This window comes from Harpegnathos saltator, unplaced genomic scaffold (assembly GCF_003227715.2).
Source record: "Harpegnathos saltator strain DR-91 unplaced genomic scaffold, Hsal_v8.6 scaffold564, whole genome shotgun sequence".
NCBI classification, from domain to species: Eukaryota; Metazoa; Arthropoda; class Insecta; order Hymenoptera; family Formicidae; genus Harpegnathos; species Harpegnathos saltator.
In genome coordinates, this window is record NW_020230387.1 from 74,087 (window position 1) to 86,025 (window position 11,939).

The 11,939-nt window shown below is 32.3% G+C and overlaps 1 protein-coding gene across 2 annotated transcripts; it reads left to right on the forward strand.

The window, feature by feature from the left end:
* The first annotated feature begins 4,915 nt into the window (after positions 1-4,915).
* LOC105190102 (uncharacterized) lies at positions 4,916-11,313 on the forward strand. Of its 2 annotated transcripts, XM_011152612.3 has the most exons (5): positions 4,916-5,260; positions 5,779-5,883; positions 6,645-7,007; positions 7,993-9,702; positions 9,821-11,313. In XM_011152612.3, exons 1-5 carry the CDS (start codon positions 5,087-5,089, stop codon positions 9,917-9,919), a joined length of 2,451 nt encoding a protein of 816 aa, XP_011150914.1. In that variant the 5' UTR covers positions 4,916-5,086; the 3' UTR covers positions 9,920-11,313. The 2 variants fall into 2 exon arrangements, with proteins under 2 accessions (XP_011150914.1, XP_011150915.1); XM_011152613.3 differs by lacking the exon at positions 4,916-5,260 and having other exon boundaries at positions 5,788-5,896.
* Positions 11,314-11,939: the final 626 nt, after the last annotated feature.

Below are 11,939 nucleotides of genomic sequence, written 5' to 3' on the forward strand. Positions count from 1 at the left end.
TCAGAAATTGTATTTTGTCGACTTATATAAGTATATACGTAGACTACACCCTGCAACAGATGTTATAAGCAATGCATACAGATAAGACTATATATCTCTTGGGTATTTATCTGGTTTCCCGGATTTCATTTTGAAAATTGATTAGACTATAAGCTATTTCGATTCGCTTTTACACAAAATGAACGAATTTTAAAGAAAAAAGTTATTCTACTCCGTAAAGCAATATGATTTTGATCAATACTGCAAATAACGGTATTATTTAGATTCAAGTTGCTATTTAATTATTATTTAAAATTTTATAAAAATAATAATAATACGGTAATGATATATATTTCAGAAGCTGTTCGTATATCCTACAGCGCAATGACAGACAACGACTATGCGGAATATGTATCGAAATGGCTTGCATAAGCGACTGTACGGATTTCAAGGCAAAAAATTGGAGAAATGGTGGCTCATGATTAACAATGATATTATCATTTAATATAATATTTTTATTAATAGTTTATTAATAGTATTAATATAATATTTTTCATTTATATGTGTTCCTTTTACATATATGTGTTCATAATTTTTGATAGTTCTTTGATGTTTTTCGTTTATTTTTTACTACCAAAGTAGATAAAACACTTTATTTATGTTTTATATACATATGTTTATATTTTGTTACCATTATGTATGTACACCATTTAGTATATTAACCAAAGAAGCAAATTTTTATTTAATATTAATTGTTGTAACATACTTTTATAAATAAATATATATATATGTGTTATAATTTTGACGTATTAATAGTTACAATACTACTGCGATTGCTGTTTAACATATCTATACTATAGTATGTGAGTCTAACTAATAACTTGCAATTATGATATCCTACATAATACAGCTGTTTGCTAATTTCTACAGATATTTTGTGGATATCAAATGACAAAAATACTTCAGTATATTATGACAATATTCAAATATCCGCTTTTTATTACATTTTTATAACAAAATATAACATTGACGTAATTGTTATATTTCGTTTTAGATGTAATAAAAAGCGGACTTTTAATATCGCAATAATGTTATACTGACAATTTTGCCATCTGCTGGTATCTGTGGAAAAAAGATTAACACATAATTATGTTATATGGAATTGTATAATTACAAAATGTTGAATACATGTTTTAGAATAGTTTAGTTGCATATATCCCTTACGGGAAGAAATTACAGCCTGTAAATATTACAATTGTGTAATTATTACAGAACTCCCAGTAATTTCCACAGAAAGAATCACAATAATCTGTAGTTATTACACGCTGAAGTGTGTAATATACTACACGTGCAATCCACTACATATGTAATATACTATGCGTGTGGTAAGTGACTTGTGTAATAGACTACACGTGTGGTGAATGACTTGTGTAATAGACTATACGTGTAATCTACAAAATGTGTAATACACACTACTACATATGTGTAATGAATAAAACGTGATATACCCCCAGTAATCTATGAAATTTAATAGCAAATCTTAATATATATAATATACTTTTACTGCAATGCAGCTGTAAATAAATTATTTCTATAGTGTTTGAAAAATTTATTAAATTTAATATAATATAATGTATAGTGTATATAATAGTGTAGTATAATGTATATAATAGTATGTGTAACCACATTTTATTTTTTAATTAAAAAAATATTTTGCTACGAACTATAGCCTATAGTTCGTGACGGGCAGGCGTACGTACACGGTAGTTCGCTTGTGTGCGCGCCGCTGCACGCATTATAACTGTGCTGGTTAGGACTCGAAACTGACATCACTGCGGATGGCCCGGCAGTATGTGCAATGTGACTAATATCTAATATTGTGTCTCTCAATTTTTATAATTGCGAAAAATGAAAGATACCGAGTGCGTATTAGTAGAATTGGTAATTATCCAGTTTAGGGGCTCCGCTTTAGAATTCGATAAAAATAGACTCAATTAACGCGTTTTTTAATAAGGAGCAACTTTTTCCTTTGCGAAAATTGTCGCTCTTCACTGCGAAACGAAATAAAAATAGTTAAAGTTGACTGGTATAATAGGTTAGGAAATCTGTCAAGATTCCGGATGGGTTCGCAACTTTCCACGCGCGACGAGGTAGGTGCGGGAGGAGGGGTCGAAGGCCCCCCTTGCATCCCCCCGTGTGTGTGTAAATAGAAATATAATTATCATTATTATTATTATTAATGTTTTCAGTTTCAAGAGAACATTCACTTAAACGTAAGTCTTACTTAGGTCCAGTTTCACGACTTATATTATATTAACCGGAATATATTATACGACTTATATTATATTAACCGGAATATATTATACGATTTATATTATTTTAACCGGAATATAATTCGTTAATATTAGAAGTACCGAGCGGTTATTTCTGATACTTTCTATTTTTTGGATTAATATCCTGTTTCTTTAAGATTACAGGATTTTTGTTTTGAGGGTTTGTTTAATGTGATGTTTGTGAAGAATGTATACAATATATAAATTTCTACATATAAGATTAAAAATATGAAAAATATTGCAGTGAAAGCAAGGAGGTTCCACGATGCGCACGATGTCTCAATAACTATTTGACCAATTGACTTGCAACTTGGCAGCATTATAAAATAGACTTCTCTTTAGCGTTTTAACTACAATTAACCAAATTCATTAATAATTAATATTTTTTATTAAACTTTACCGAGAGGCCAGAAATAGACGATTTTCGTTCTAAATGCTACCATTTTATTATTTATGTTCCGATTGTAGTTCAGACGATAACTATACTTATAAAAAATAAAAAGCTACTTTAAATAATTGTGTAAAATTAAATCACACACATTTAGAAATTCCTTGGAATCGTCTATTTGCAACCTTTTTGCTTTTACTGCAATATTTTATATATTTTTAACCTTACATACTTGTAGAAAAATGTATATATATTCTTCAAACATCATTAAGCAAACTCTCAAAACCCGTAATCTTTTAATCATGTGATCTTTTTCGCTTCCGCAAAATTTAACGAAATATACATATTTTTTGTCGGGTTCAATAAGACTACTCTTTAAAAGCCTATCTCAACAAAATTACATAATCGCATCATTGATATGCACAAGGAAATCAACCAATCATAATCCGTACAAGCGTGCCTTTTATATTAGACATATTTTACATTTAATTAATCTGTTTCCTTCTCTAGAACAAATAATCATCAAAGGTCAAGATAACGTCAAAATTATTTTAACTTAATTTTGACATCATCTTCACTTTTATATAATTATTTGTTCTACTTCAGTTATGCATATGAACAATATGACTATGCAAGTTTGTCTCAATAAGTCTTAAACTCCGGTTAAAATAAATTATGAAACTAAATCTTAGCGTTTTTCAATCATCGAACATCTTTCACGATGTTACGATTATAAATATTATCTATATAACCAATTGTAACCTACATAATGGAACGCTCTTTGATTGAACCGATTGAAATTGCTCATATCAATTATCAATGATATATGGTCTTTCATTACATTCTCTAAGATTCAATTGTTAATTGAACAATTCCTTTCACAAGTCAAAGATTAACATGCTGATTTGAAACATAATGCAAAAAGCTCGAAAATAAATGCGAACCAGAGAAGAGATTAACAATGAATGATTATTATTTAATATGCAACCTACATTAACATAGAATGTCTAATTGACTTAATGTCTCGAAGCTACTGAATATGAATTTAATTTTAAATTAATTAATTAATAATAATAATAATGATAATTTAATAATAATAATAATAATAATGTTCTTTAAAAATATTGAACAGGTATTTTTTATTTCTCAATCCAATGATCATTTCTGGAGAATTGCGGAAAATATAATTTTTTGCGATTACAGCGCCATCTATCACGAATCGAAAAAAAAGTTTCGGACAAAATTTACGTATTTTGTGGCGTAGAATCCGCATCTGCAATAAAAAATGGGGATTTTCATTTAAGATTTAAAAGTTGCCCCCAACCCCCACCCCCAGGGGGTGGGGTGGAAGGTCGAGTTTGGTATCATTGGATGTCCCCCTTTGAGACTAATAACTTTCATTAACTACTTTTTTTATCCAATGCATAGTTTTCGAAATATTTCAATGTCTTCAGATAAATCGTGCACCCTGTATATGTGTCATTTATTTATATATATATTGTCATGTAATTAATATATTTAATCAAGCCGTAAGAACACGAGAAGAGAGGAAGAACGAGCGAGAGAGAGAAAGAGCGAGGTATAGGAGTAGCGAGAAAAATCTCGCGGCTCACGCAGGCAATAAGCTAGACGAGCGGGAAAGAAACAGATAATATGTCGACGCTCGTCTAGTCTCCCATGTGCTACCTCGCGTGCGTGAAAAATAATTCCTCGCTTCGCACGTTCCCTTGACACGAGACGCTACCGCGTCTTTTGATGTCTCTGGAGCGTGAAAGATGAAAGAAAAGCGGAGAGATGTTCGCTTAGCGATAAGATCGCCGCTACCTCGCCTCGTGTTTATTGCCGCGCGCCGCTCAGTAGTGAGACAAAGACGGAACGATTGTCTGTCGTCTGTCTTTTTCTAATCTACTATCCATTGCATGGAAGTAGTACGGACACGAACTTAGGCGCATTTTACTTTTATCACCGCGAAAGTGCGCCTAGCGGACGTAGTTTAGGCGCATTTTGGTCAGATGGCGTATCTAAAATGCGCCTAGCCGTATCCCCCGAAATACAGCCGGTGGCCGCTCTCATTCTTCTCTCTGGTATAACATTCCGTGACGTTAGCGACTGTCGCCATCTTGGCTCTCATATCCGTTACAATAGACATTTCTTTCCCCTCACCCTTCATGGACCATCCCCGCAGCTCTATGCTCCGTCCATATATTCTTACGTCCATATATCATGTCTATGGTCTCAACGGCTGCGTTCTGATATTCACTGCCAGCACTGAAATTCTATAGTATACGTGACACAAACTATGTATTTTCAGTACTGGCAGTGAATTTCGGAACGCAGCCAACATCGTCAATAAGACGCAAATAACGAGGGAGAGAGGGAAGCTTGAATGGTTGTCGACATGATGACACCGTTGACGTCGCGGAGAACCATGATAATGAACAACAAGGAGTTCTACAGCTTTCGTGTGACTGTACATAAGGATAAGTCTGTTGTGATGAGGAGAAGCTTAGTCATTCCATCATGGCAATCTCTTACTCAGGAAAATTTACAACAAAGACTGGTAAAAGTGGCATTCTCTTGTATAATTACCACAGAACCAATTTCACCATCTTCGATTAATTTAATCAATTATTTTATTAAAATAAACGCACCGCATTTGTTGTTAAACAGAATTGACCATAATTGATCAATTACAGCTGATACCTAATCAGCCAATTAAATTAATCAAAGATAATGAAATTGACTCATAATCATGTTTTGGTGTCATGTCATCATTGATTTATATTTGTTTACATATAATTATTTTGACATCTAAGTTCAAGAGATAATTTGAACTTCTGTTATATTTCCTAGTAAAAAATTTCTTTTATTTCAATAGAAATTTTTCAGTAGGATTGTATATATTATACTTTTTTCTGAAACATACATAGAAAAACAAGTGAATAGCAATATATTAGAAATAAATGTAGTATTGTATTTATTTGTTGATACAGCATATAACAATATAAAAGAACATGATAAATATATATCTATCAATATGATTTTTACATATTTTACCTTTTCTTTTATTTATTGCAGCGTGACAAGTGTGGAAGTAAAGGAATCAGTCATATTTCTTACATCGATGATGATGGTGATGAAATTCCAATAGAGTCAGAATATGAGTTTCAGGAGGCATTAAGAGTAAAAAATATATGTATATATATATACATACACACATGACATACAGATATATACACAAATATATATATTAAAGATATAGTTATATTTTAGATTGAAATAAGATATTTGTTTTATTTTTATATAGTTATATTTTCAGTAAAATTCCTGTTTAGGGCACTTCCTTCTAACCTCACACAAAAAATTCTATAATGCATCAAAACTGTATGTTATATTGAGAAATTCATGTAACTGCATATTGAAATTTTATAATTTAACTGTTTGAACTGTATGACATACTAATTGATGCTGATATTCAAGACAATTGAAATAGAGCAGTAAATTTCATTCTCTACTAAATATTTGTTTATAAACATATATATTGATTTTTAAAATCAAAACAGGGCAGTAAGTTCTGTTATATGTTGAATATTTTTGAAATGTATATGGTGTCAGAAAATCATGATTTATTTTTAAAAATTCTATTATAGCTTTTTAATAAATAATGTAGTGGCTGAAACCTTTGTATGTTATTTAGGAAGGTTAGTACTATAATATATGACAATATCAAGGCCATCAGAAGTATCTTTTCTAAACGGGAGTTTTATTGTACTTTTTAGACTATCTTGTAATTCTTTTATTCTTTTTTATTAAATATTAAATATAGATTTATTTTAAGTCTATAGATGGGATAACTTTTTTTTTATTAATTTTTATAAAAAATTGACCTAAGAGTTCAGAATTAAATTTTTAATTCTGAACAATTTTAACAATTTTTATTTCAGCTTGCAAAAACTTCTACTCCAAGCAATAAAGGACTTGTATTACTTACAAGATCCTGCAAACTTACTGAATGGAATAATATTTTGGATATGAGACAATATAATGAAAAAAATGAAAAACAGAATGTACAGAATACTGAGAAGATTATACAAAGTTGTACCTCAGATTTAAACAATATAACACATACAATGACAGATATGTCATGTTATGTTGATAAGATGAGTGAGAAGCAGTCAGAGCCGGTGGTTTCATATGATACATGGTTAAAAGTTGATGATTCAAATATTTCAATGCAATGGCACTCACCAAAAGTATTGAATGAAAATACTTCACCTCCTCCATGGTTTACAGAATATATGGAATCTGTAAGTACATATACACCAATAAATATATGGAGATATCTATGTGATTGCATATACTATAGGTCTGAAACCACTCGTACATCTCTTTTCTTTCAAAAACTAAACATTTAGCAGAAAAACATTTTAGACAAAAATTGTATGGTTTCAAGGGGAACATAAAACAACTATATTGGTTTGTTTGCTTAGCACCACTTTTGAAATATTTACTGATCATTACTTTTCTTAAATAGAAACTCGAATTTTTTATTATATTATCTCTTTTAACCAATTAATTTGAACAACTTTTGTCTAAAACTTTTTTATTCGCTCAATATTTTTTGAGATATTTAAGGAAAACTTAGTAACTCTTACAACATTTAATTTACTATATCTCGTTAACTGTTTGTTGAAAGAAAAAATGGTATTAGACTTTTTACTCTATTTGGTCTCAAGAATATATTGTTACAATAGCGCCCTGACTTTTGTTAATTTGATGGTTTTGAAATTTTCAAAGGTCGATAAGTTAACAAAAGGTGGGGCATTATTGTAATAATATATTCTTGAGACCAAATAGAGTAAAAAATTTAGTATTATTTTTTCTTTCGATAGTGAAATATCGTAAGTTAGATATTAAGTTAGATATGAAAGTTAGCGAGTTTTTCTTAAATATCTTAAAAAATATTAGGCAAATAAAAAAAATATTTCAGACAAATGTTATGAAAATCAATTCGTAGAAAAGGTGATATAATAAAAAATTGAGGTTTCTACTTAAGAAAAGTAATGATGAGTGAATATCTCGAAAGTAGCGCCATCTGTAAACAAGCTGATATAGTTGTTTTATGGCCCCTTTGAAATCATACAATTTTCATCTAAAACGTTTTGCTCTAAAATGTTTAGTTTTTGAAAGAGAAGGGGTGTACATGAGTGGTCTCATATATACCCAGTATTTATATGCGTACCTTTATAACTGCGGATATTATCGTTTATCTTTAATTCCATTATCTTATAGATGAAAAAACAAATGATGTCTACCATTACTCAAGAAGTAGTGAAGCAAATGAAGGAAATATTAAACGAACACTTAGACTCCTTTACATCCCTTATATCTGATGAAACTAATCAATCCAGGAGGCGATCACATTCTTCTCTTTCAAAACGACACCTTCGATGCTCCTTCGATTCGCACTTGAATGCCCAATTGAATGAGAGAAACCATAAAACAGTGAATGCTCAAGATGAGGGGCAATTCAGTGATGCTTCAATCGAACAGGTGGATGAACCGGAGGATTTGAACATAAATATGAACGCGAAGGATCACTGTCGGCAGTTGCAGCAAACGAAGCTGTTATTAAACTTAAACGATTTGGACAATATCAAGGATATTCATGAGATCCTGAAGGAGAAGCAATATTACCGAATTGATGAAATGACTAACAATCTGGATATTAGCGCTAACAATAAACAAGGATATAAGGAATCTGTTCAAAATGTTAACGACAACAATGTGCAAGAAGATGTTACTCCAATTTGCAGCATGACTTCCGATGCGTTAAAGATTCTCGATGGTGAGCTTCGCATGAACTGCTCTATTACTGGGAACCGAGCGCTGAATGTAGATTCATTTCACGAGAATACCTGGTGCGACGATCTCACAGAGGACATCGATAAGATTAGTCATTGTTCAGGCTGTTCTATCGCGGCTGATGAACGAAAACATGTAGATACCTTTGTGATGGTTGATATGCCTACATCGGAGAATACTGATCCACCGCTCGCGCACTCTAAAGTATTCTCCATTGCTGAATTGCAGCAACGTGATAATAGTCGAGACTCGCCCAGCTTCGAGCTCTTGTCAGAGACACCCTCGCCACGCTCCTCCTCATGTATCGATGAGGAACATTTTGTAAATGTCTTTTCAACGAACGAGGAAGATCTGCAAACGACTGTAGAGATTCCGAAGACGGTGACAAGCTCAGCCTATATGGTAGACATTTACGGCAAAATTTATAATGAGCACCTGCCGATTTCCAATACGAACGTAGAATTTGAAAAACGATCCGATGGAGTCTATTCCTTTGTAGCAGAGACCTTGCCGGTACGAGAAACCCGTTCTTCAAAGCCGTCACATACAGAGCAGCAAACGTTCTGCGAACAGAAAAGCTCGCAGTACAACACAACGGATTCAAACGATGAGCAAAGCGAGCTTCCAAACTGTTCGAAAATAGCAGATGATCAGCATCAAGAGTCGTCCGCAGAGTTTCATTGGAGAATGAATTCGCAGTCACAGACTGACGCAAGCGACTTCATGCAAAGCTTTCACTCACATACCACATCGGTCACTGATAATAATAATGATTGCTTTTACCAGTCCTGTCATAGTTATGCCAAACAGAAGACTATGACTAAAGACGCTCAAAAAGCGACTACAATTCCAAGGAAGGTCACATGGCATACTACTCGTGAGAAAAAGAGTGGCAGGGCTAGAATGGACGAGACGTATCGTGATGATTGGAACAAGTTTCGATCTCAGCAGTCAAGTCGAACGACCGGACTTGACGGGTCCAATTGGTCGAGGAGTTCATCTGGTGAACAGGTGCCGAACGCTACCGCTGATCCTGTTCTCATTCTACCGGAAACGCTACTTACCATGGCCGCTCAAGTGGGATCAATTGCTTATGTCACTGCACGTGATATGTTCGACAAATTGCGTTTGCACACGGTGAAGTCCTTAAATTCTGCTTAAGTAGAATAGATATCTTAGTTTTAAATTGGAACAATAAGAATAGCGTGCGATACGAACGATATTGTGATAACGAAAAAGTGATTGCTTATTTCAGAAGGAGGATCCTGTTAAACACAGACATGTGAAAGTAAATACCGCTACAAATAACTGCTCTTCTTCATGGACAACACGTCGTCCCGCTAATCAGTCATAAAGGATCTTATATTCATAGTTGATATCACGTTAGACAAGATTGCTAGGTAGGCATGCGTTAGACGAGTTGTGGCCAGCGTGCGTAAACGACGATTTTTGATTCATTGTTTGCAAATATTATCAAGCACGATTTAACCGTAAAATATAATGTGTAATTCATTCGCAGCATTAGGTTTAGTTCTGCGCGATGATATACCTTACATTCATGTGCCGATAATCGTTAATCAATTTATTCGGCACAGTGATACGCGGAGTAGAATTTCATTATTATATGGGGTGAAATTTTAACGGTGCCAAATTGACAGTGATAGTGAAGAGCACCGAGACATCTTGCATGTACAAGTGATTCTTAATTGCGCATAATAAATCGATATATAATATAGTGCTTCAAAAATTGGAGCCGAAGAATGTTGCTGTCGAATATTACGCATCTATTTATTATGTAAGATTAAGAATCATTGTGTGTATCATATGATTAGTACAGTACTTATAGTTCACATTATACCAGAAAATGTGAAAACTGGCTATAACTATATTGGAATTAAGTAAATTCATTACGTACGAAAATTACGAAGAGAAGCGAAGAGAAAGAAAGGAGAGAGAGAGGAAGAGAGAGTAGTGCAAATGTGATTAATCTCAAATTGCAAGGAGATAAGAGAGGCTGTGGATTTCCAATGAAACGTAAGATTTTTTGAGATAGACGTTTTTTTAATGTGGATACGAAAGAAAGAAAATAATCAGTTTATTTATATATGTATGTCTGATGCGATAAAATTGTCCGGTTCTGATACGGATGCAGAACAACGCAACCAACTTTAAATTGTCGATATATATTTTACCAGAGTCCAATGTAGAGACCGAATGCGTTTAAAAATGATCAATGCTGGCGGTAAGTAACATTCGTTATAAATCAGTTGCACAAAATTGGCCATTATCGGTGCTTGTATATAATTTGCACGTGCGTTTAATATATGCTAATTATATAAAAGTGCTCATTTTTATTACTTTTATGTGATTGATTTATGATCAATGTTGGTTTGTTGCCGCCGTTGAATATTGCTATCAGACGCACTTAGTCTCTACATTCAGTTCTGTTGAAATATGCGCTGGCAGTTTGGAAATGGTTTGTGTTGCTTTACATTCATATAAGCCAGAATCAGACCATTTCATTGCACCTGACTGTATTTTTATTTATAGTCTGTACACGTGTATTATGCAAAACGATATGTCAATGTTTGATGATAAGAATCTAGCTACACCAGATATTCGACACCGTCTTTTCAAGATATATTGAACCACATGACATATGCGTTACACTGTTCTAGAGCTTGTGGAAATTTAGGATTTGCAGAAATAAACGTTTTAGACACAAAAATTGTGTAATCCGAGTATAAATTTCGAATTTTATAATTTTAACCCAACCATTCCAATGTTTCTGTAACTGTTGATTCTTTATTTTATTTATTTTCTTTTTGAATGATTATAACATATAATTACTGTTAATTTTGCTTTTGTTTTTTGTATAAAAATAAATTGTGCTTATAACTAAAATTAAAATCAATAACTTTTGAATAGTACAATTCTTATTTACATAATTAAAAAATTTTCCACCTCAAACATTTTTGTTCATTTATTAAGATTCTTGATCTCATCGCAGTCATCTCGAATGTCAGAAATGAAAAAAAATACTTAAAATTCTTACGAAGTGCGTTAAAATAAAAATATATGCCTATAAAATGACACTCGTGATAGATTGAGTCGATTCGTAAAATATTTCAAATTAAAAAAAAATTTGTAAAATTCTTTTGTCATAATCAAGAAATAACTATAAAATCAATATAATATGATAACTATTAATTTATCACAATATTCTTCTGATTATCGAAATAAAGATAGTTTTCAGACTATTTTACGGAACTCAATCGATTACGTCACTTTATAGGTATCTTTATTTCAATATATTTTATAAGAATTTTGAGTATTTTCTCGTTTCTGACAAGTATTAAAATATCCATGGTGAG

Bases quoted from the DNA above. Each gene is read 5' to 3' on its own strand.
- LOC105190102 (XM_011152612.3), top strand. From the start codon at position 5,087: ATGGTTGTCGACATGATGACACCGTTGACGTCGCGGAGAACCATGATA. The intron at 5,261-5,778 runs GTAAAAGTGGCA...TATTTATTGCAG, and splicing joins AAAATTTACAACAAAGACTG to CGTGACAAGTGTGGAAGTAA. The intron at 5,884-6,644 runs GTAAAAAATATA...TTTTTATTTCAG, and splicing joins AGTTTCAGGAGGCATTAAGA to CTTGCAAAAACTTCTACTCC.